The sequence below is a fragment of the Dromiciops gliroides genome, chromosome 2 (assembly GCF_019393635.1).
Source record: "Dromiciops gliroides isolate mDroGli1 chromosome 2, mDroGli1.pri, whole genome shotgun sequence".
Taxonomy (NCBI): domain Eukaryota; kingdom Metazoa; phylum Chordata; class Mammalia; order Microbiotheria; family Microbiotheriidae; genus Dromiciops; species Dromiciops gliroides.
Window position 1 is genome coordinate 343,610,633 of NC_057862.1, and position 25,731 is coordinate 343,636,363.

Below are 25,731 nucleotides of genomic sequence, written 5' to 3' on the forward strand. Positions count from 1 at the left end.
AAGTGGTAGCCAATGGAAGCTGGGCAAAGTTATCTCTCTGTTTTCATTTATCAAGGAATTATGTACAATATTAATATATGCATGAAAGATACCTCATTGGAAGAGTTTTTGAGGCTGCATTTTACCTTCCTAGCCAAATGGATTTTTGTGTTCACTGAACAGTAAACACAGTGAAATCTTATATTCTCTACACCTTTTAATCAGTTATATGACTGTGAAGATATGATCTGCTATAGAAAATTGTTTGCGGAAACTTGTTTGGATACCCTCAGTGTTAGGTCATCCTCAAAAAGATTTTATAAAAATAAGAAAGTAGATAAATAGGTTGGCAATTACCAGTATCCTTTAATTATCTTTTGGGGTAACTATAGTGTGATTTGTGTGTGTGTGTGTGTGCATGTGTGCGTGCATGTTTCATTTGCTCCAAATCTTTGTCTCTATGAGATAGCTTGAAAATCACCCTTTTGGTGTTTCCAGATTGTGTTGCCCCCAGCATGGATCACTTTCTTGTATGTTTGCCCCTGTCCAGCTATCCTCTTGTCTACCTTTTCCCAAATATCATTTCCATTTCTTTCTATAGCACATTGGGAACTAACTAATACAGTGTCTAAAGAATCAAAATTTCAAGTGATGCAAACAGCAATGGGGAGATAAATGGCAGGGGTGAGTAGACATATTATCAGTGACCACTGTATACAAGAAGTAACCTAAAATATCAGACAAAAGATAAACAATCAGGAAAGGAGGTAGACCGATGAGGGTAAAACATTAGCCAAAATTCTATTGGCCCCCATTGAATGTTAAAAGATTTACGCAATGGTCTCTAGCATATTGGGTAGAATGTTTTTGGATTTCGCATAAGAGAACACAGACAAGAATTACAAAGGAGGAGAGTTAGTTGGTGCAGTGAATAAAGCACTGACCTATGGAGTCAGGAAGACCTGAATTCAAATCTGGCAGAAGACAATTACTAGCTAGGTGACCCTAACCCCAATTGTCTCAAAAAGAAAGAAAGAAAGAAAGAATTACAGAGGATCAGAAAGCATAGATGGACTATGATCTACAGTGTTGGAGAGAGTGTTTACATGGATGGGCTCATGGAAGTGTCAAAGAAGTATTAAAGGCCCAAATGCCATGTTTCTCAAATTTGTAAAAGGCATAAAGATGAGGGAGATCACTAACACATTGGGTAATATCATTAAATGGAATGAACAACACCAAAAGATCTTGACAAGCAAAAAAAAATGGACTGAATAAAGATGAAATTAATTAGAAATAAATAACAAGCCCTACATTTAACTTCAAATGAAGTTCACAAATAGAGAATATGGATAATATGGCTAAACCCATAGGTCATGTAGAAAAGACCTGCACATTTTAGTTGACTGTGAGCTCTGTATGAATCAACTGTATGATGTGACAACCCAAAAAGTCAACACATTCTTAGGCTTTATTGAGTCCAGAATAAGAGATATCACAGCCCCACTTTGTTCTGCCCTCGTTAGACCAAGACTGGACTATTGTGCTCAGGCCTGGCCCACATTTTAGGCTAGACATTGTCAAACTGAAAGGAAAAGAGTGCAAGGTGACTGCATTATGAGGATCATTTGAAGAACCTGGAGATGTTTAGCCTAATGAGAAAAATAGATGGAATTTACATCACCTCAAAGGTTTGTAAAACGTGTTCCCTTCTTGTCTTAATTGAACAGCTCCTCTTTTGATTCTCTGGACACTGTAGCAGTCAGTTTCCAAGGTGCTATGGAAAGAAATGGAATATATATTTATATTTACAGGTATAGCTGGAGTGATTATCCCCATTCAATGCTGTCTTCAAGCATTTGAAAGGCTGTCGTGCAGAAGAGGAATTAGATTTGTTCTGTGTGGCCCCAGAGGGGTAAAACCAGGAGCAACAGGTGGAAATTGCAGAGAACCGTATTTCAGGTCCATAAAAGGGTGAAAAAAGCACCCTAACAACCACAGCTAACCAGAGGTAGAATGGGCTGCCTAAGGAGGCACTGAATTCCCTATCACCTGAGCTCTTAGAGTGGCAGTTGAATTATCACTTGGTAGGAGTGTTGTCAAGGAATTCCTGCTCAGGTGTGGCTTGTACTGGGTGTTTCTGAGATCCCTTCCAGCCATGAGACTCTATGTAATATCTGTTGACTATGTAAAATGTACACATTGTTAGGATAGGTAACTGGGGAGATGGGGTTGATACACCAAAGAAATAAAAGATGTATTCTTTTACGGGAAAATTTGCCCTCTGGGCCTTCACATTTCAGCTGGGGAAACTATAATTGTACATGTAAAACATTTGGAGAATAACAGAAAACAGAATCAAATCAAGGCCAACTGCATCTCTTTCCTAAACCGATTTAAGAATTTTCCCTTAACGTGGAAAAAGACATTGAAAATAGATTTAGTGGTTGAAGGACAAATAAGGTACCCCAAAGGTATTACATGGAAAGATTTGTCTTAAGAAAATTTAAGAAAACCATGACAATGGATAGACATACATATAGGTCTATGCTTGGTCTTACTGTTACCTACTCCTCCATAAATAGCTCTTCCACTGACAAGCTCCTCTAGCCCCAAATAAGGAATTCGGAGTTTGTTTTGACTGAACATCCTTGGGGGTAGAACTGGGTGAAGGGGGTGGAGTGAGATGATAAAAATCTAGGGTGATGATCCTAGGTAGCAGTTCCCCAGCATCATCCCCATTAGAGATGAGACCTTTACTATGTAACAAAGAGGAAGCTTATAGAGTAGAAACTATAGATGGAAGCTGTCTCACATGCTCCATCAGAGTTGACATAAACCCTAATGCACCTTGACTGGGTTTATGTATTCTATTTCTTGTCCTGTCTCTCTGTCTTTCTTGGTATCTCAATGTGTCTCTGGTATCTCTGTCTTTTTATCTCTGTCCATCTCTCTCTATCTCTCTCTCTCTCTCTCTCTCTCTCTCTCTCACACACACACACAGAGGATCTTTTAAAAATATTTAATCTTTCCTCCTGCATTCCTAATACTTATTCTTACTTTCACATTTTTTTGTTGCGGGCTTCTCCTAGAAAGTATAAGGATGAAACATACAGCAAGTGAATGTGCTAGAATGTCTGTGAGTTTGTGCTTCCATGGAAGGACAATAAGGATCTTGTGGCATTGAATGTTTATTCCCTAAGTAACTCACAGAGAAAGTAGAAATCCCATGGACTCAAGCTTATCTTCCTCAGGAGGCATTATTCTCTAAGGAGAGGCTGCAGAGTTGCTCAGGCATCTGATGTTCCTTTGAGGCTAGGTGGCTCGGACTGATTTCAAATCCTGACATACATTACTAGCTGTATGACCCCTAGCAATTCACTCAACCTCTCTCTCATTTTCCCCACCTAAAATGTGGATAATAATAGCACCTTCCTTTCAGTATGGTTGTGAGGGTCAAATGTGTGTGTATATAAATATATAATATATAAATATATGTAATATATGTTATATATACATAAAGCACTTTACACATATAGTGCTTTGTAAACTCTAAAGAAATATATAAATGCCAGCTGCTATTATCATTATTAAGTCAGATCACTTCAGCTCAGAAAGTGAAGATTTACAGGCTTTCCAAAGTGCAGCAGGGACAGTATGATGTAGCAGAAGGAATACTAGTCTTGATGTCCAAAGACCTAGGTGGAAGCCTTTTTTCTGACACTTCCTAGCCATGTGACTTTGCACATGAAATCCAGAAACCTACACCCTAAAACTTCAATGACTGGAAGTCACTACCCACGGGAGCTTGACAACCTTCCCAGAGTAGAACAAAGTCATCATCATAATCCCAGCAAGAAGTTCAGCCAGTATCTCTCATTTTTCTTTCTTCTCACTCCCACTGGAAAAGAATAAACTGTAAATGACCCAAAAGTTCATGGAATAGATGCTTCATTACGCTGGGAAAAGGCCTATCCCTAAATTGATATAAATATGTAAGAACAAGAGTCATTCCCCAAATGATAAGTAGTTAAAGACTATGAACAGGTTATCAACAACTGGGTGAAAGAAAGCTCCAAATCACTAAGAATAAGAGAAATTCACATTAAAACTCTGACTTTTCACTTCATACCCATCAGATTGGCAATGATAACAAAAGAATTGAAAGATAAGTGCTAGAGTACCTGTAAGAAGACTGGCACACTGATGAACTGTTGGTGAAGCTCTGAATTGGTTCAGATTTCCTGGAAAATAATTTGAAATTATACCAGAAAAGACACTTAACTGTATACCTTTTGATCCAAGGGTAGCATTATTAGGCATATACCTCAATAAGGTCAAAGAAAGAGGGAAAGATCTTTCATATATAAAATTGCAGCATTTCTTGTAGTAGCAAAGAACTGGAAAGTAGGTGCTCATTGACTGGAGAATGGTTGAATAAAATGTGGCCTGGGAATGTAATGTAAATGTGAGAAACCAATAAAACAAAGAATTCAGAGAAGCTTGGGAAGATTGGTATTAGATGAAACAGATCCAAGTAAGAAGAGCTAGGAGAACAATTTAAAGGATGACCACATACCATACATCTGCTAAGACCTGGGAATATAACAACAACGAAAATGCAAATATAAAAAAATAAAAAGCAAGGATAGTTCTTGCTCTCATGGAATCTCCATTATGATGGGAAAACCAATATCCATGGGGGAAAGGTGGTCAGACGCTGAATGGAGTCATAAGGCAGTAGATCGACATACCCCTTCTTGGAGAAGGCAGAGTTAATTTGATCATCATTCTAAAACTAAACAAGGCAATGAGGATGCTGTACACAAAAGGGACAGGGGAGTTATAAAAGGGAGGCAAGAGAATTCTGATCAATGTAGTCACCAATCGTGACTTGAGGGGAATGGTGAAGCATTTCTCCTATCTCTAAGCAGAGAAGACAATGGGTTAGGAATGAGGGATGCATTTTTAGACATTGTCTTATGTTATGATTTGCTTAGATTAACTATATTTTTTTATTGTAAAGATGGATTTTGCTACTGGGTCAGGAATCATCGGTAAGTGATAACATTGTTTTTCTCTTAAAGAGCATCAATGAAGTGTTTTTGAAAAAAAGAAAGAAAAAGCCCATCCTAGGTATCACTTGAAAGGAACAGGTTCCCTAAACTCACCCCTTCCCATTCCCTGGTTACAGCATGGCTTTGTGAATGTTGAGGGATGAAGGAAATACAGTTAAGAAAGGCATGAGGAACCACGTGGCTTCCTCATGAAAGGTTCTTGGGACTGAAAGGGTTTCAAAGGGCCAAGGGCTAGAAGTCAGAAGGCTCCTGATTGGGTCCTAGTCCAAACTCTGCTGCTTAGCAATGGGGGCTTAGAATCAGAGCAAATCACTGGGCCTTTCTAACCTTCATTTTGCTTACTAGCAAAAGAAGGAAACAAACACTTATTAAATGCCCACCAAGTGCCAGGAACTGTGCTAAGCACTTTATAATTTTGTCATTTGATACTCATAACAACCTTGGGAGGTTGGTGCTATTATTATACCCATTACCCCAAATTGAGACAAATAGGGATTAAATGATTTGCTCAGGATCACACAACTCTTAAGTGTCTGGGGCCAAAGTTGAGATCTTCCTGACTCCAGGACCTTCAAAATAACCATCATGTCACCTAGCTGCCAATATACAGTAACAAATAGGAGCTTGGAAAAATTTGATATGCTATCAAGATTGTTATTATCCTTACCACCCCAAATCTATTAATATTCTACTTCTACTATATTTCTCACACCTATCCCTCCTCTCTTCATACTTCTATCATCCTGGTTTGAACCTGCATCACCCAGATCAATAGATCAATGAGTGGGTCCACCTTTTAGGTCTCAGGACCCCTTCACAATCTTTTTTTTTTTTTTTGCAGGGCAGTGAGGGTTAAGTGACTCACCCAGGGTCACACAGCTAGTAAGTGTCAAATGTCTGAGGCTGCATTTGAACTCAGGTCCTCCTGAATCCAGGGCCAGTGCTTTATCCACTGTGCCACCTAGCTGCCCCACCTTCACACTCTTAAAAATTACTGAAGACCCCAAAGAGTTTTTGCTTATATGGGTTATATTGATATTTGCTATATTTATAGATTAGTAGTAGAAGCCACTAACATTTGTACAATGCTTTAAGCTTTATAAAATGTTGCACAAATATCATCTTATTTTATTTGCAGAACAACCGTGGGAGTTGGGTGCTATTATTATCATCATCCCCATTTTACAGATGAGAAAACTGAGGCAGACAATGAATTGGCTGAGCAGGGATTTGAACCTAATCTTCTCACTCCAAATCAATTCATCACTCTTTCCAATGAGCCATGATGCCTTTCCTGTCCCTGGTTTCTCCTTTCTCCAATTTATCCTTCATGCAGCTGCCAAACTAATCTTCTTAATGTGCTGTCCTACTCAAAAAAGACGCACAAGATATAAATGAATGAACAACAACAAAAAAACCTTCCATGGTTCCCCTTATGATAAAATACAAACTCCTCAAGCTGACATTTAAGTCCTTCCACAGGTTAACTCCAGCCTACATTTCTAGCTTGATTTCCCATTACTATTCATCATACAATCCATAGTACAGCCAACCTGGGCTATTAGCTGACCCCCCACCCCATCTTACTTTGCTGTCCTCTCATTCATTTGCCTGGGTCATCCTCTGGGTTTGTAAGAACACCCTCCTGAGAGCCACTTGTTAAAATCCTCTTTCTTCAAGGTGCGTTGGCTTCATGAAAACATCCCTGATTTTCCCCCAGATAAAAAGCATTCTCTCTCTCCCCACATATTTTCTGTAAAATACTTGGTCTGGACCTCAGATTGAGCATTCTCTTTGTTTCATCTTGATATCTATACATGCCACTGCACATACTCATGTGCATACACACACACACACACACACACACACAAACACAGAGATTAGATGGTAAGCTCATGCAGAAGGGAAGTGGAGTTCTATGTTATGGTTTAGTGGGAATAAAGGGGTCACTACCATAAAATGTGCCTTTCTGAAAGCCTTATATCATCCAAATTTGGAGCATCAAGGGCCCTAAGTAAGTAGCCCTGTAACTATCCTCACATTTCAGCATTCAAAAAACACCAGAAGCCAAAAAGCAGCTAAAAGAACACCAGTTAGGAGGATTTGGTTCTAGTCTTGGGACTCTGCCACTAACTAGGTGTGTGATGTCAGACAAGTCATTTTCTCTCTCTAGGCCCCAGTTTTCTGAGCTGTGAAATGAAGGACCAGCTGTTCTCAGAAATCCCTTCAATCTCCAACATTCTATGATTCCCTAATCAGACTTGAAATAAAGAATTATCTCAAAGAGCACATAGTGGAGTACCCCAATTTGGGGACTCTGTCCACTAGTAGCAACATTATCATCTTCCTCAGAAATCCAAGCAGTTCATTGACCGTAGGGTACATGTCTGAAGTTCCTAGAAGGTATTCTGGGGCTCTTCCATCAGCAGTTTTTATGAAGATGTTCCAGTATTTAGGGTATTCTAGGCACTCAGGGCAGGGTGTGGTCACTGGTAGGGGACAGCATTACAGTCTGGCCATCCCAGTCTGGGCCAGCTCCCTCATTTTTTCTCTTCCATCCTCTTTCTCTGACCCAAACCCTCTTCCCCTCCCAGCTCCCATATATAAATACACCAAGAACTCGAGAGAAAAAAAATCTGATGGCATTTCAAAGACAGGCGCTGATAAAATATACTCTCTCTAAAGGCAATCCTACATCTTTTGGTTTGGGGAAAAATTTGCTGCTACAGTGAGAGAGGTGACAAGGCCAATAGCTGAGGCTTCTCATTCACGATGATATATGCCCATTTTTACCCTGCACTGTATGCAATGAGAATATTATCATTAGCCAGCTTAGCACATGCATCTGACACGTGAGGAAGTAGGGAGGAAAAAAAAAAAAGGAAGCAGTGGGGCAATTTGCCCCCAGGCTGTCTGACACCCTCCTTATTTCTTTGCTGGGGTGGGGAAGGGGGAGTTCAAGCGCCAGGGAAGAGGATTCCCCCCACCCCAACAATTTTATTTCCTGCTTCCCTAAGACTCTATTAATCACAGAGAGCGCGCCTTCCGCACAGCTGCTCTGCCTCCGACTACTTCACTCTCATTTTCCACTGAGCAGGTTCTCATTCATTCATGATTGGTACTCAGCCCCAGTCCCATGCCTCCCGGGAGACCCACCCCATGCCTCCCGAACTGGAGTTTAGTATGCACGGGGAGGGGAGGCATTGAGACTCAGCCCCACAGGCGGCTGGCTGCTGCCTGGCTCGAACCATCATCGGGGACCGGAGTAAGGATGAGCCCGATGTGTCGATGGGGCTGAGCTCCAGTAAATATTTTGATGCATCTGCTTTCAGCCCTGGTCTGAGGGAATCTACCTGGCATTATCATTTGATGGGGAGCTGTTTTGAATGATAACAGAGCAGCTGCTTGTGTGAGTCAGTGCATGTGTGTTGACTGAAGAGGAGAAAAAAAAATCTCCAAACCCAACGTTTGCTGTATATCAAGCTGCAGTGTTGGCTGCCCCTTTTTCTTTCTTTCTTTCTTTCTTTCTTTTCCTTTTCCTTTTCCTTCTTCTTCTTCTTTTCCTTCTTTTTTTTTTCAGTAGACAAGCCAAACTGATCTCTTTCTAAAAGAGGGGGAGGGGTGGGGGAGGGAGGAGAACCAAAGTCACACACAACTACCAGTGATCATGGGAGCTGTGATGGGCACCTTCTCCTCTCTGCAGACCAAACAAAGGCGACCCTCCAAAGGTAAGCTTCTCTCCTCCACTACCTTTTGTTCCTTTGAGCTGGGTTTGGGGAGCTAGAGGGCTGCAAAGGGGACTGCCATGTGCTATACCCATGAATATGGAAGTGAGAGGCAAGTGTGGTCCCCTCTACAGAAGCAAGATTCCCTGTGAATTCCGGGGAAAGAGACAGCACCTAGGGAGCTCAGGCTTTGCCTAGTTGTGGTTGTGATACACCTTGGTGGTTCACCATGCCATCCTTGGTCATGTGTATGGGGGGGGGGCAGACAGGTGCTGTCAAGGACTACCAGATCCCTGGCTTCAGTTAAATCAGAAGAGGGAGAGGAAAATGGCAAATGAAGAAGGGAAGGGATGAAAGTCTGCCAAAAAAAAAAAGAGAGATTGTGGGGTGGAAATTTCATAGAATAAATAAATACATTTGAAAACCTCCTGGTTCCCATGACATCTCGGAGCATCAACTGTACACAGGGACCACACACATGTCTATGTTAGCTCTAGACATAGGCATCCCAGCAGGGGAAAGGAGAGCTTCCGTCTGCAAACCAAAACGAATTAGCTGCCTGGTGGGATAAGATGCTCAGAGCTCCTGTTCCGCCCATCTCAGGAAGTCAGTAGCAAGCAGGTCAAGTAGAGGCTGCATTTCTGCCTCATCTGTGTATGTGGCTTAATGAAAAGCATCAGGGGGTCGAATAGGAAGTTGAAAGGGACAGTAGTGTGTGGGACTGAAAAATGAACACATCCGACTAAGTCAAAAGCTCCCCCTGACCCTCAACTCCCTTGTCTCCCCAGGAACTTCTGTAGCTGTACATCTTCAACCAGAGGGACACTTTTCATTGTTCTGTTCTTTTTCTGCTGAGTTTTCTGCTCTCTCTGGATGGGTGGCCTAAGGTGGGAAGTTGACAGGAGCTTTCAGATGGAGCTGGGAGAGCCTCCTGTCTTCTTTGGGTTGGGTTTGGGGCAGGGGGTGTCCATTAAGCCACGACCAAAGGAACCACATCACCAATTTGCCAATATCTTTGTTGCAACTAGAAGTGGACAGGAGGAAAAGGGATGTTGAAAAGTTATTGATTTTGTTTGGTGTGTATTTTTAATGAGTAAATGCTGCGGAGATTGTCCACAGGATTTGTTAGTGCCTATAACTTATGCCCAGAGAGTTTTGTCAACTTTGTGACCGTGATGAAATGTGGGAGTCAGTGCTTTGATCAGGTCCTTAGCTCTACCCATGTATTTGGCTAATGCTGTTAACTTTACTGGGACAAGGATGCGCCCTTGGGTGCAACATGAACTTTTTAAAGAATGCCCTTGAAAAGATGTATCTGCCTCAAGTGCCTCTCCAGGCACCATTAGGACGAAGTTGAAAAGAAATCTCGCTGGACTTGTCTCCCTCTAGAGAATATTTTGTACTGCTCTTGAGATGATCTGACCAGTAAGGGCCTCAGGGTGGCAGGGTCCTTGGGCCTGGTGAGACAGTGGAATTGTCATATGAAGTTCAGCAATCTATGTATAGGCCTTGGGTCAATGACCTGCTCTGTAAAACCTACTCCCCCTACAATTAGATAATAAATGACATTGGTTTAATATTGTATAGGGAAACAAGTGGGACTGGGATTTCCATTCATCCTTTGAAGGCTAAATTAAGTGATATCCAGCATGGAGCTGGAAGAAAGGAAAGTTGTAGTTTGACAGGTGGTGCCAAATATAGAATTGTATGACTTGGCCTAATACTGTGATAACCAGAATTGTGCACATAGGACAAGAGGATCATAGATTGAGAGCTGGAAGAGACCTGAGAGGCCAATCAGTTGAATCCCTTTGTTTTACAGATCAGAAAACTGAGACTCAGTGAGGTTAAGTGACTTGCTTGTGGTTACACAACTAATAAGTGTCTGAGTCGATATTTGAACTCCTGACTCCAAGTCCTGCCCTCCCTCCACCAATGCCTGGATGCTTCTCTATATAGGGGAATACAAACAAATATTTGATGAGGTCATAGACCTTGGAGCTGGAAAGGACCTTAGAGTTTATCTAGCCCACCCCCCCCCCTCATTTTACAATTGAAGTAGCTGAGGCCAGAAGGAAGGAGTAATTTTACCCAGAATCACATGGCTGGTAGGTGGCAGAATCTAAGATTTGGAGCCATGGTCTTTGGACCCCAAGTCTATTGCTCTTTCTGCCACACCAAGAGGCTGATTTTCACAAGCTGAGCATGTGATGTAAATACTTGCCCTCCCTTCATCGGTCACTTCCCTAAAGACAGCAGAAATGCAGTGTTAAAGAGGAAGGATGGGAGGCCAGTGGGACTTGTGAGCTTATTTAATGTTTTCATTTTTAAATGTTTTCCCTGTGACTATAATGGAATTTTGCCCCCTTTCCCTTTCTTTCTATTCCTCTCCCTACCCCCACTTCCCATATAAAATCCTAGGAAGAGTTAGCTGTGGGATACTGGACAAAGAGCTGGCCTCTAGCCAGAAAGATCTGGGTTCTATTCTGGCCTCTGATACACACACACACACACACACACACACACACATATATGATCTGGGTCAAGTCTTTTAACCTCTCAATACCTCCAGGCATCTCTTTATGGTTATAAAATAGCAGATTGCATCAACCTGCATTGGAAAATTAAATTCTCCACCAGGAAATTCCTATACCAATGAAATCACTGCTCTGATAAAAAAAAAAAAAAAACTTAAATGACAATCCAGGAAATCCTGGGTGATTTTCCCTGGGGTGTCCTGCTGGGCTTGGCAGGAGACAGAAAAGGCCCTGGTCTTTTTCTTCAGGCTTCTAAGAAGCCACAGCAGGTCTTTTTTCCCCTCTAACAGGCACACTATCTTCATGCCCCCTTGGTCATTCCTGTGCCACACAAACTTCCTTCATCTTCCTTAATATAACTTTGTGTTACCTACTCATCCAAGCCCACACTAAAGCTGGTAGGGCCCAACATCTGTCCCTGTGAAGGGACTCTCAAGATGTTATGCCTTGTGTTTTACGTTACACCCTTGTTGTAGTCCAATTCCTGCCAAGCTAGTGACTGTGAGTCTGGGGACCTGTTTCAGGAACTCAGCTTCAGCCAGAAGGTGACAGACAGTCTTTGCTGCCTTCTACCCTGGTAAGACACAATCTGCAGTATTGTGTTCAGTTTGGGGAGCCACATTTTAGGAAGAGCACCAATAAACTGGAACATGTCTGGAAGAGAACAACCAGTATGCTGACTGGAGGCCACACTGTTATAAGTGGGTCAATTAAAGGAGCTGAAACTATTCTCCTCTGGAGAAGAGAAGTCTTAGGGGAGAGATGATAGTTACTTCAAGCATTTGAAGGGTCTTCATGTGGAATTTTGTTTTGCTTGACACCAGAGAGGATAACCGAGAGTAGAGAAGCTTCAAAAAAAAAAAATAAAGACAAAACAGATATTGATTAAATAAAAGAAAAGGGAAAAAAAATCCTAATGATTAGAGCTGTCCAAAAGTAGAAGTGCTTGCCTCAGGGAGTCAATGCCTTCACTCTCTCAAGGTCCTCAAGCAGAGGATGGATGACCTCTCATTTGTTACACTGGAGATTCCTTTTCAACTATGGATCAGACTGAATGCCCTCTGAAGCCCCTTCTAGCTTTGAAGTTGTAGGATTCTATAGGTTAGTATGTCTTGGTACTTCCTATTTTTAAATACCCACTTAGTGCCAAAAGAGGCCTAGAAAAGGGGTTCTTAACCTGAAGGTGGAGGGTGGGGTCTGTAAACTTAAAAAATGTTTGATAACTCTATTTCAATTGAATTAGTTTCCTTTGTAATGCTCTGTATTCTATTTTATGCATTCAAAAACATTATTCAGAGAAAAAAGTCTTATAGGCTTCACCAGATGGCCAAAGGGATTTATGACACAAAAAGCGATTAAGAACCCCGGTCCAGATTGAGTTTGTTCCGGGAAAAACAGTCACTAATGTCATAACCCCTGAGCCCTTCCTTGCAGAAACAATTCCCGACTCCAACTTTCTGGGACTTGAACCTTAAAATAAAGCAGACGCTGCTCCACATGAATTCAGGATCTATTGCTGCATAGCTCCTACTGTGCACTGATGTTGTCAATCCACTGCCATCTGACATGCCTCCTACCTTGAGTTTTCCTTTTCAAATATATTGGGAATAGTTACATTGTCCAAATCGTTTTCATTTGGCATTCTGGGGTTGCATGAGACATTAGGGAGGGTAGATATTTTGTGAATTATTTGCTCTGATTTTTCAGCTTTTGGCATCAACAAATACCTTCTCTCTTAGTCTTTTCATTACTTAGCCCAGATAATTCAAATGTGTTTACATTCATTCCCCTTACCTAATTCTGAGCATGCAATTTGTTGTTTCAGAGTCTTTTGGGACTTTTATTCATACATCATTAGAACTGGAAAGTGCCACTCTACTGGGTAACATTGGCTCCTTCAGCAAATCCCAAGTCCAGTTGTAGATTTCCAAAAGCTTGTTGTTCTCTGCACCGAGTGTGCAAGTGTGTGTGGGGTCTATGGCATGGGCAATGAAAAAGGGAATCAGATAGATGCTTTGCATATGTGTGAAAGTGAGCTTGCAGCCATGTATGCATGGAGGAAGGGCATGCTTAGGAGGAATTCTAATAAAATTGAGTCACAACAGATTTTTACAGTAAGCAACAGGAAATGACAAAGCAACTCTAGGCAACTTCACATTCCTAGGGAATTTCAGAATCAAAGAAAAAAAAAAGAATCAGAATCTTGGAGGTGGAAGGGTTGTGTGTTCATTAGACTCTTCCTAGCTCACCCTCCCTTCATTTTACAGATGATGAATGAAATTGGCCCAGAGACGTGGAATTATTTGCCACAGGTCATACAATTTGCAAGGGATTAAAGAGCTGGGACTAAAGCTCCAGTCTCCTGACTCTCAAGCTAGTGGTCTTCTCCCCACTTTCCAGACTAGTCTATCCTGAGAGCTCTCAGAAATGGGATTTTTCCCACGTGGTCTCTATCAAGGGCACTCACTACATTTGAAGGACATGTTCAACTTAAAACACAGATTTATTTTATATGCACTTCTCCCTTTTGTTCATTCATTCATTTGGCTGCATGGCATTTTCTCCACTGATGTTCCTGCAACTACTAGGCGCTGCTCAAATGCTACATCCCACATGAAAACATTCCCGATCCTGCCTTTCCCCCCAGCCAGAAACCATCCCTCCTTCTCAGGAACCACAGATTTTCCACCAGATGATTGGCTCCATGTGGGGCAGGGAGTATATCTTATTCGTCTTTGTCTCCCCTACAGCACGGCCTAGTGGACGGATGGTTGATTGACCTCATAGCCAGGAAGACCTGGCATCAAGTCCTTTCCTAGGTCAAGTCTCAGGGCTCCAGCAACTATCTAAGACTATAAGTTGTAAAGAAGGTGCCAGCCTTCACTGGGAGAAGAAATTCCCACACCTGAGAGTTTTTTATGTAATAACAAAAGCTATCAGTTATATGGTGTTTTAAAGCTGGCAAAGTGCTTTACATACATCATCTCATTGGGTCCTCACAACAACCTGGGAAGGGAGGAGCTATTATGATTCCCATTAGACAGATGAGTAAGCTGAGGCATTGAGAGGTTACATGACTTGTCCAGGGCCAAATAGCTAGTAAGTGTCTGAAGCAGGATCGAAACTCAAGTCTATCCACTGCAGTACATGGCTGAACACACAGGTCTGCTCATTATCCCTGTCCCTTTAGCAACTAGCATAGTGCCTTAAACATAGTAGTTGCCCCCCCCAAAAAAAAACCCCAGCTTATTATGTAGTAGGCAGTGTGCTGTGTGATGAGGATGCAAAGGCAAAAGCTAAACAGATGCTTCTCTCAAGAAGCTTGCATTCTATCAAGGTAGACATATAGAAATACATATATGTGTGTGTGTGTGTATACAAAAGTACATACAAATTATACACCAGATATATATATATATATATATATAATATATAAACCTATAATATATAAACCCATTTCTGTATATACATATGTATGTATGTACACACATCTATATCTATATATAGATGTGTGTGTGTGAATATATATTATATTACATATATATGGCAATATTTAGAGGGGAATGCCCCAAAGTGGGCCTCAGGGAAGTCCTCATGTAGAATTAATGATAATGATTACGATGTTATTGCTGATGATGACGACAACGATAATGATATATTGATGATCATGTTGATGTCGATATGGAATGTTCAGCTCCCATCCAGTATTTTACAGAGTTGTGAGCCCAGCAGGAAAAGCTGGTTTCCTGCCGGAATTTCAGCCACCAGCATTCTATCCGGAATGAATCCTGTTATTTGGTCTAGTGGTTTTGAATTGACTTTCCTTATTAAATGCCTTGTACTTCTTTCCAGTTTAGAAAAAGTTGGGAAAACAAAGCAAAAAGCATTTCCCTCACCATGATATGTCTATACCATAGGGAGTATTTCTAGTAGCTATATCACAAGGGAAACAGCTGAGCTGGAGATGAGTTGGCAACCAGGCAGTGTTAATATGGAAAGAATCACATAGTCAGAGTTAGACAATCTGATTTCAGACTCCATTTATACTACAATGTGACTTTAGACAAGTGGCTTCACCTTTCTGGCCTTTTATGATTCCCAAACAATTTTGCTCATAGTGCAGTCTTCTTCTTTTGTGTGAAGAATTGCTACTGGTCAGTCAGGAGACCTTTAATGTTCACACAATTTTTTGCACACCTAACAAAAATCCTAGAATCCCCTTGGAGAACCACTAACCTGGATGGTGTCTAAGGTTCATTCCAACTCTAAATCTCTATTTCTATAAGGAAAAAGATCAATTTAAGATATCGTATATGATGAGTAGCAAACACAAGAGATTGAATAAGCTGAATATTTAACTAGACTCAAAAAAAGATTCAGTATATTATGACTATTAGCTGAGGAATTGCTGATTAAGAAAAATTAGAATTCTCTAGCATAACCCTAATCTTTGAACCTGAAATGATGAGGAACTTCCCTACGACTCTGCTGTGGTGCCACTGTCACAAAAAGAAGAAGAAAGGAACCCCGGGGAAAAAGTGACAATGTGAAAGCTCTCCATAGCATTAGCCTCAAAGGTTATGGATGTACAGTTTTTTGTGAGATATTTGAGGATAGCACTGGGTATGATGTAATGGATACCCTAGATTTGGAGGGATTAAATTCAGAGAAAGGAACAATAGGACCCTATACTCTAGGAATCTGCAAAGGGTACTTGACTCAGGAGGGATGGGAAGCCTTTAAAAAATGAATTGATGAATTTTTCTGATAAGGGTTTAATATCCAAGATATATAAACAATGAATAAATATATAAAAGACTAATGGTCATTCACCAATAGATAAATGGTCAAAAGATATGAATAAACAATGCTCAAAAGAACTGCAAACTATTCACAACCACATGAAAAATGCTCCAAATCACTAAGAGAAATACAAATCAAAACAATTTTGAGGTTTCAACTTACCCCCTGAAAGTTGGCAAAAATGACAAAAAATTCCAACAGTCAATGCTGAAGGGGTTGTGGAAATTTCAGCATATTTATACATTGTTTATGGAACTGTTAAATGGTATAACCATTTTGGAAATCCATTTGCACTTATACAATAAGGTGACTAAAATATTCAAACCAAAGGCTCCATTACTAGACTAATACCCAAGGAAACCATTGATAAGAAAAAAGTCCCCATATACTCCAAAATATTTATGGCAGCACTTTTTTGTGATAGCTAAGATATGAAAAAAGATATGCCCATCCATTGGGGAACAAGTTGTGGTATATAAATTTAATGGAATTTTACTATGATATAAGAAATTATATGTGTGATGAATATAGAGAAGCATGTAAAGACCTATATGAGCTGATGCAAAGTGAAGTAAGCAGAGCCAGAAACAGTATACATAGTAACTACAACAATATAAATGGAAAGAACAGTGACACACAAAAAAATCAAAAATGAATGTAACAAAATAATAAAGAGCAAGGAGGACTCAAATAAAAAGATATGAGAAGACACATTCAACCTACTCCTTCATGAAGGTGGGAGGTCCACAGTCATTTACACATGTGAATGTTTTTGGACTTTCTCAATACATTGTTCTCTCTCTCTCTTAAAAATACTATTTGTCATATGAGATGGCTCTTAGGGAGGGAGAGGGATATATGGAATACTATGGTGATATAAGAAACATGAAACATCAATTATTTTTAAATGTTTTCATAAAATATAATGGTTGTGAGGTACCTGTATAAGGAATTCACATAGCCAAGGCAACTCCTATTTCTAAAGTAGAAAAAAATGAATTGCTTAGATGCAAACACAAGAAATTCTGATGAAGAAGTAAAAGGACGCCTAGCTAATGTTGCCCGTATGCCTTTACAGGGAATTCATCAATCAACTACAACATTTAAGAAACATGTACAGAAGATGGAAACAAAAGCAGGCAATGGAGGATGAGTACAAGAGAGTGACAGGAACCCATAAAAAGGGTGTCAAGAACACTAAAACACACAACAGTTTTAGTTTGGAGGTTTTAGTGTATTGCAAATACTATGTAATCTATTGGAATGACATGGTAGGCAAAAAAGCTATTGCAATCTTAGCCTTCATTAGTAAAAACACAATGTCCAGAATTAAGTAGAGGGGAGTCTCGCCATTCTCTGCCCTGGTCAGACTTCATCTGCAGTATTCATTTCTGGGTGCCATATTTTAAGAAGGACGTTGAAAACCCTTGGGCAGTAAGAATGATTGAGAATACTGAAAACCTCTGTAGATAAGGATACACTGAAGAAAAAAGGAAAGAGAAGACTTTGGATGGAAGTAGTATATGTGCGGAGAACAGCGTGAGAGGACTAGACTTGTTCTGCTTGGTCCTAAAGGGCAGGACTAGGAACAATGGGTGGAAGTTGAAAAGAAGCAGCTAAGCATAAGGAAAATATCCTAATCAGAGCTCTCAAAAAAATGGTTTATATACTAAGGTTGTCTCCCTATCACTAGGAGTTTTCATGCAGAATCTAGATGGCCAATTGTCTGTTGAATATGGTTTGCACTAGACCTCTGATGTCCTTTTAAATTCTGATCATCTGATTTGGGGCTTCTCTGATTCCTGGGCTAGACTGACCATAAAAGTACCCAAGCTGATATTGTTTTTATTTTTCAAAATGGTGCATTCATTCAATTTCCCTCCTGCTCACTCCCCCACACCCCTTTCCTGTGGTTGGAGAGTTGTTTCCCATGAACATCAGTTCTCATGCTGTTGGTAATCTCTGTGACATACTATCTGCCTTAAAATCATGGAAACAAAACAGTGAAGATGAGAACCCCAAGTTTCCCCATTGGGAGAAGTACTGCAAAGCTCTGCATAATCACTCTCGAACAGATGTTCCCATTTATCAGGCTGGAAGTGAACAGTATTTAAAAAAGCCTAATAGCAAGTCTCTGGTAGCTACTTGGAAAGCTGAGACCTTAGGAGAAATTTAATGTGCATTGTCAGGCCCTTAGTACTAGGCACGTATTTCTGTGTGGATCATCAGAAAGCAGATAATTAGGTTCAAATTCCACCTCAGATATTTTCCAGCCATATGACTAAGCAAGTCACAACTTCTCTAAACCTCAGTTAGCTCATCTGCAAAATGGACAAGATTGTTGTGAAGATCAAAAGCGATAACAGATGAAAGTGATTTATAAATGTCATCTATTAGGAGCAAAATGTGGAATCAAGAAATGTTTTAGCAAATGGCTGCCCTGGTTTGTTGTCTCTATCTCTGTGTCACAAACTCTCATTAGTCATTCCTTGGATATGCTCTTCTCTCTTCATAGCATATTCATGTTCATTCTCTCTATCTCCCTCTCTTTCTCTGTATGTGTGTAGTATATCACATGAACAGCATGAAAGGCAAGAATTATTCACATACACATGTATGCATTTATAATTAATATATTATATATACACATATGCATGTATGTGTATATATTATATATGTTTTTATATGTAAGCTAACATTTATAAAGTTCTCACTATGTGCCAGACACTGTAATAGGAGCTTTACAATTATTATCTCATTTGATAACATATGCATATATAAATATATATTTATGTATGTGAAAATAAATAAAAGGTAATGTGGGGGTGAGGCACTAGAATCTCAGTTGAATCAGGAAAGGCTTCATTTGGGAGCTGGCATTTGAGCTGAACTTTAAAGGAAGCAAAGTATCATTAAGAGGTAGGGACAAATGGTCATTATGTATTGTGTAAAACTCAGGTTAGATTGCCTTATGAATTTTGATCAGCATTTACCAGTTGTAACGTGAAGTTGCTTTCCATAAATCATTTGCTTAGTTATGTGTTTAAGATCAGTTATGAAGTATTGCTGGTTCAATGTGGATCAGACTATATCTGATGTTCAAATATTCTTTTTCTCCCTCAGATAAATTTATTTAAATCACCCCTAAAAAAATAGGTGGGGATGAGGAGGGAGTGCATCCTAGACGTGATTCAAGGAAACTAGAATTGGAATGTTATGTGTAAGGAACAGGAAGAAGAAGAATTTGGCTGGATTAAATAGTGCGTAAAGTGGAAGAACATATAAAAAGGCTGGAAAAGTAGGTTGGAATCTAGTTGCAAAGTTCTAAACAGAGGAATTTGTATTTGGTTCTAGAAGTAATAGGGAGCCATTAGAGTTTATTAAACAGAAGAGTATACTGTCAGACATGTGCTTTAGAAATACCATGTCTTTGGCAGCTAAATCAAGAATGGATTAGAGATAGCACAGGTGAGATATGATGAGGGTCTAAACTGGGTAGGGATTGTATAAGTAGTGAGGAGGATGGGGGGCAGCTAGGTGGCACAGTGGATAAAGCACTGGCCCTGGATTCAGGAGTACCTGAGTTCAAATCCAGCCTCAGACACTTGACACTTACTAGCTGTGTGACCTTGGGCAAGTCACTTAACCCTCATTGCCCCACCAAAAAAAAAAAAAAGAAAGAAAAAGTATTGAGGAGGGAGTAGGTCCAGAAGAAGTAATGGAAAGCTAATTTATGAGAGTGGCAACTGATTGGATACAAGGGATGAGGGAAAAGAAAGAATCTAGGATGACTCTTCATTTTCAAACCCAGGAGACAGGATGGATAGTGATTTCCTCCACAGAAATAAGGAAGTTCAGAAGAGGGCTGGATTTTGGGGAAAAGACATTGAAACATAAGAGGCAGCCGAAAGAGTTAAGAACCCCAGGCTGGGAGCTAGGAGGCCTGAGTACTGGTGTTAGTTTTGTTGCTTCCTCATTGTGTATCCTCAGGCAAGTCACTTCCCTTCTCTCTAGGACTCAGATGCCTTACCTGTACAATGAGGAAGTTAAATTGGGTGATCTCTTCAGGTTCTAAGATTCTATGAGTAACACATACCATTGGACTTTTCCCTGAAGAGGAGAGGTGGGAGGGAAAGGAAAAAGAGACCTCTGATCATTTTACATGTTTTCTCCTGGAAGAAGTTAACCAAACCTATCAGTGTCCTGCTAGTGGAGTTGTGAATTGGTTCAGCTATTCTGGAAAGCAATTCGGAATTATTCCTAAAAAGTTACTAAACTGTGGATTCCCTTTTACCCAGCAATACCACTACCATTCCCCTGCCCTGCCAAAAAAGATCAGAGAGAGCCAATGGATGTATATGTACAAATACATTTGTAGCAGTTCTTTTTTTAGGGTGGATGAACTAGAAAATAAGAGGGTACTCACTGTTTGGCTGAATAAATTTTGCTATATGAATATGATGGAACACTATTTTATGTCAAGGAATGGTGAAGAGAAAGTCTCTGAGAGGCCTGGGAAGACTTGAATGAACTGATGCAGAGTGACATGAGCAGAACCGGGACATTTTATGTCATAACAACAATGTTGAAAAGAAAAACAACTTTAAAAGACTCAAGAACTCTGATCAGTGTAATTACCAACCACAATTTCAGAGGATTGGTAAGGAACTAAGCCACCTCTCCACCTTTCTAACAGATAGAGGGTGAACTCAAGGTGCAAAATGAAATGCACATTTTTGGAAATAGACAATGTGAGAATTTGTTGGAGTTTTTTGACTACGCATATTTGTTGCAAGAGCTTTGGGGCTTTTTTTCATCTCTGGGCAGGGAGAGGTGGGAAATAGAAGGGGGAAAGGGATAGAGTTTCTTTCCTCCCTCTCTCACCAAACAAAAAAAGAGAGAATAGAAAGAAGGCCAGAAAGGATTACAGACAAGCAAGACAACAGTAAAATGTTGGATTTATTATACACTTAAAAAGAAAGCCAAGCTCTACAATATAGAGATTTACAAATTTCAAGAACAATCCTTTCCTATTCCACGAGGAAAGGAAATGCTTGTTTTATTTGACATTCATTAAATTCAAAATAAAAATAAAATAAAAAAGAAATTAACCAAATTATTGCTCTTTTTTGTGCTCCTGAAGACTGGAAGTAATAGTGGAAAGGCCATCCTGTCAGTCACAGACAGCTTCACACAGATCACTGCACTGGATCCAGCTCATAGTCCAATTCCTGGTGCTCAGAGAAAGCCTTGTGCCAAGTGGAAGGGGACAGGCTTTTCACCATCCTCGAGCAATTATGGAAGGTGCTCAGGGCTGCAGCCCAGAAGTCACATCATTTGCATCCCATTTCGCTGAAGCTGCACTTTCCCTCTTGCCTGGTAGACCTTTGATGGATTAATTTCCCTGCTGAGGCTAGTTCACACTCTGTGGAGGCTCTTCTAAGCAAGGTATTGCTTTACTGTTCCCATCCAGTGTGGAGCAGTAGAAAGAGTAGTGTTTATGACTTCATAGGCCTGGGGTTCACATTCTACCTCTAATCTCCTCAGGCTTCATTTTCCTAATCTGCAAAATGGAGGTGGGGGAAGGTTGGACTAGCTGATTCTAAGGTTCTTTTCATCTCTAGACCTGGGATCCTAGGTATTGTTTCTCATTTTAATTGGAAAAGGATGATTAAAAACACTGGCTGCTACCAGAAGGAAGCTTAATCTTACATAGTAGCTTTTGGTAAAAGCAAAGTCTTTGGGATCCAGGAATGTCCTTAGCCTGTCATGATCAGAAGTCAGAAAGGACTAGAGTGTGACCTTGGGCAAGTCACTTAACCCCCATTCCCCCCCCAAAAAAAAGGACTAGAAACTAAACATATGCCATTTTCATTTTGTCATTTCCTGTTCCATGAATGTAAAGTGGATCTCTACTGGCTATCTAGGGGCAGCTAAATAGTACAGTGGACAGAACCCCAAGCCTTGAATCAGAAAGACCTCAGTTCAAATCTGGCCTCAGCTGCTCTTGTGTAACCCTATTCAAGAAACTTAAGCTTTGTTTTTGTTTATTTCTTCTCAGTTTCCTCCTCTGTAAAATGGGGGGTAATAATAGCACCTGCCTCCCAGGGTTGTTGTGAGGATAAAATCAGATAACAATTCAAAAGTACTTAGCACAGTGCCTGGAACATAGTAAATGCTATATAAATGTTAATTATTATTATTATCAGAGATAACCCAAATTTCACTGCCTGTTGCTCAAGGTCTGTCACCATTGGAGTATACTCTAGTCATTCAATATGATTCAGCTTGGATAATAGGATGATAGATTTAGAGTTATTTTAGAGATCACCTAGACCAAATCCTTTTTTTTCTTTTCTATTTCATTCTTTCTTTCCTTCCTTTTTTTCTTTCTTTTTTTCTTCCTTCCCCCTTCCTCCCCTCTTCTTCCTTCCTTCCTTCCTTCCTTCTTTCCTTCCTTCCCTTATTTCTTTCTTTCTTTAGTTGAGAAAACTGAGACCCAGAGAAGGTAAATGACTTACCCAAAGTGCCACGAGAAATAAGTGACAGTGTCAGAATTTGAATCCAGATTTTCATCAAATCCAGTCTACTTTCTACTGGACTACACTGCTTCCTATGTATCTTCCATTCTCCACGAACCACACTCATTCCCTCCTTTGAAACTTTGCTCATACTCTTCCTTCCACCTGATCTATCTTTACCAGTCTTGTGCACTTGTCCAATTCCTATTCAGCTTCAAGGTCTAACTTAAGTTCCACCTCCTCTAAAAATAATTTCTCCTCACTATAACACAGAGTGATGAATAACAATTATAGACCTTGAATCTTGTATCACAAAATTTAGCACTGGATGATATAGTGCCTTATATGGTTCTCTATTTTGCTTTCCATAGATATCTATGTAGCTTGGAGACTAGACTTAACTTCTGCTGAGGCTCTTAGGGGATCATAATACTTTTTTTTCCTCCTGTGTGCCCAGAAATGAGGTTTTGAACAGGGTACATTGCTGAGAAAGCCTGATTTCTCTGTTCTCACATTCATTGACTTGTTGCTTCCACCCTGCTAATTATAAGGACAATTCTAGTTTGGGTTGCAGCCTAGAGTTTCCCTGAAAAGAGGGGGTGGTACAGGGGTGTTTTTTTAAGGTATCTAATATATCAATGTGATTTGTATATGGAGCATATCCTTTATTCTGACCCCCAAAAAAGAGTAGAAAGGAATCATAGTATGCATTACAGAATGATTAAAACAGAATCCAGGAACATTACTATTTTCACAATCATTTGGGAGGCTAGTATTCAAGACTCATTGAGACATAAACAGTTTCTGAAATGCTATTAATTAGCCATTTTACATATCCCTTCCACTGGGCCAAGCATGATCTTCTTTCCAGTGGCCCTGCTCTCTCTGAAGCTGATGACTTTCCTTGGTGCCAATTCATTCCTGCTGCTGCCACTGTAACTACAATCACTCTGGTAGATGCTTCTTGCCAGCCCTGGAAGATATTCCAAGACCTTTTTATGTCTATGAGGTAGGTGCTAAAGGAAGAAGAAAAAAGAGAAAGAAAGAAGTGAAGGACAACCAGGGTCCTAGCTGTTTGAGTCCACACTATGTGAGAAGGTCCTGCTACCATTATATCAAAGTTAAAAAAAAAAGGGCCATCCTTCCCCACCCTTTACTGACCTCACCTTTTATTCACCTGGGAAACTTCAGCCAAAGAGAACCACTAGGCAAAAACCTCTCTTTAAAATTATCAGAAGATGGCTCTGGATTCAGGAGGACCTGAGTTCAAATCCAGCCTCAGACACTTGACACTTACTAGCTGTGTGACCCTGGGCAAGTCACTTAATCCCCATTGCCCCACAAAAAATAAATAAATAAGTAAAATTATCAGAAGGAACACCATGTCCCCTTCTTGCTGTCTTGGGAGTGGGGAGTGGGGTTGAGCTTGAGAGTGACTACAGGTCATAGAATCAGAAAATCTGAAAGTTGAAGTGGCAAGAGAACCATGACATCCAGGTGATGTCATAACTTGCAGTGAATTAGATTTAAGTGAGGGAGGGCTGTGCAAAGTCACCAGCCTCACTCTCTCCTCCAGAGCCTTCTGGGTCCAGTAGCAAGATATACATCAGGATGACTGGAGATGGTCCAGGATGCTTAAGGCAATTGGGGTTAAGTGACTTACCCAGTGTCACACAGCTACTAAGTTTCTGAGATGATATTTGAACTTAGGTCCCCCCAATTTCAAGGCCAGTGCTCTATCCACTGTGCCACCTAGCTGCTGCTGCTGGACTGTATATGAATAAATGAATGAAAAAGCATTTATTAAGTGCTTGCTATGACAGGACTATGTATCAGGCACTGTGTTAAGTACAAATATAACCATATGAAAATTACAGTTCATCTCAAAATTTTCATATCTTGTATGTGAATATATATATATATATGTATATGTATATACACATACAGGTATACACATAATACATATACATACATGCACAGATCCAGATAGAGATCAATCAAGCAATATGCATTAAGTGGCTACTATTTGACAGGTAATGTGCTAGGTACTGGGGATGCAAAAACAAAAATGAAACAGTCCCTACCCTCACAGAGCTTACATTCTAATGGGGAAATTATATGTGCATATATATATATATATATGTATGTATGTATGTATGTATGTATATAGAATGATAGGCAGTTTAGTGAGTGCAGATATGAGGATAAGGAAAGTCTTCACATAAAGTGGTGTTCCACCTGAATCTTGAAAGAAGAGAGAATTTTTCAACATGGAGAAGACAAAGGAATAAATTCAAGGGACAGCCAGTTCAAAAAGCACAGAGCAGTCCATAGGATGGACTACTATATGTGAGGAAAAGCAAGAATGCCTGGCTGGCTGGACCATTTAGTGTGATGAGGAGGAATATTTATATTAGGCCTGGAAAGGTAGACTAATTGTGAAGGGGTTTTAATGTCAGAGTGTAGATGTTATGCTAGAACTCATAGGGAACCACTGGATTTTAATTAAGTGGAGAAGTGATATGGTCAGACCTGTACTTTAGGAAAATAACTTTGGCATCTGGGTTGGAATAAGCAAGGGAATAAGGAAAGTTATAGAGAGAATAAACTTTTATATAACACCTGCTATGTGCCAGGAACTATGATAAGCATTTACAGATTTCATTTGATCTTCACAACAACACTGGGAGGTAGATGCTATTTTGATCCCCATCTTACAGTTGGGGAAACTAAGTTAGAGAGTGGTTAAGTTAGTTGCCCGTGGTCATACAGCAAGTAGGTGTCTGAGGCTGAATCTGAACTCAGGTCTTCCCAGAACTCTATCCATTGCATAACCTAGCTTCCTCTAGGTGAAGAGGACAATTTAGGGACTATTGCAATAATTCAGGCAAGAGATGATGAAGGTCTAAACTAAGGAAGTGACTATGTGGAGAGAATGGGTAAGATACAAGAAGTAATTTGGAAATAGAAACAACAAGATTTGGCAACTGATTGATGTGTGGGGTGAGGGAGAGTGAAGGGTTTAGTATAAGATCAAGGTCTTGAACATGGAAGACTAGAAAGATGGTGATATCTTTGCTATCACCAT

At 40.2% G+C, this 25,731-nt stretch overlaps 1 protein-coding gene across 4 annotated transcripts in view; it reads left to right on the forward strand.

Moving 5' to 3' along the window:
* Window positions 1-25,731, forward strand: part of KCNIP1 (potassium voltage-gated channel interacting protein 1) — a 574,190-nt gene that overhangs the window by 196,683 nt on the left and 351,776 nt on the right. For 2 of the 4 annotated variants that reach the window (XM_043987899.1, XM_043987901.1), the window contains exon 1: window positions 8,014-8,785. The exons of 1 other annotated variant lie outside the window; for it this stretch is intronic. In XM_043987899.1, coding sequence (XP_043843834.1) covers window positions 8,725-8,785 — 61 coding nt within the window. In that variant the 5' untranslated portion in view covers window positions 8,014-8,724. Of the gene's footprint in view, window positions 1-8,013; window positions 8,786-25,731 lie in introns of those variants that run through there. One more of the 4 variants, XM_043987903.1, reaches the window with a different exon arrangement.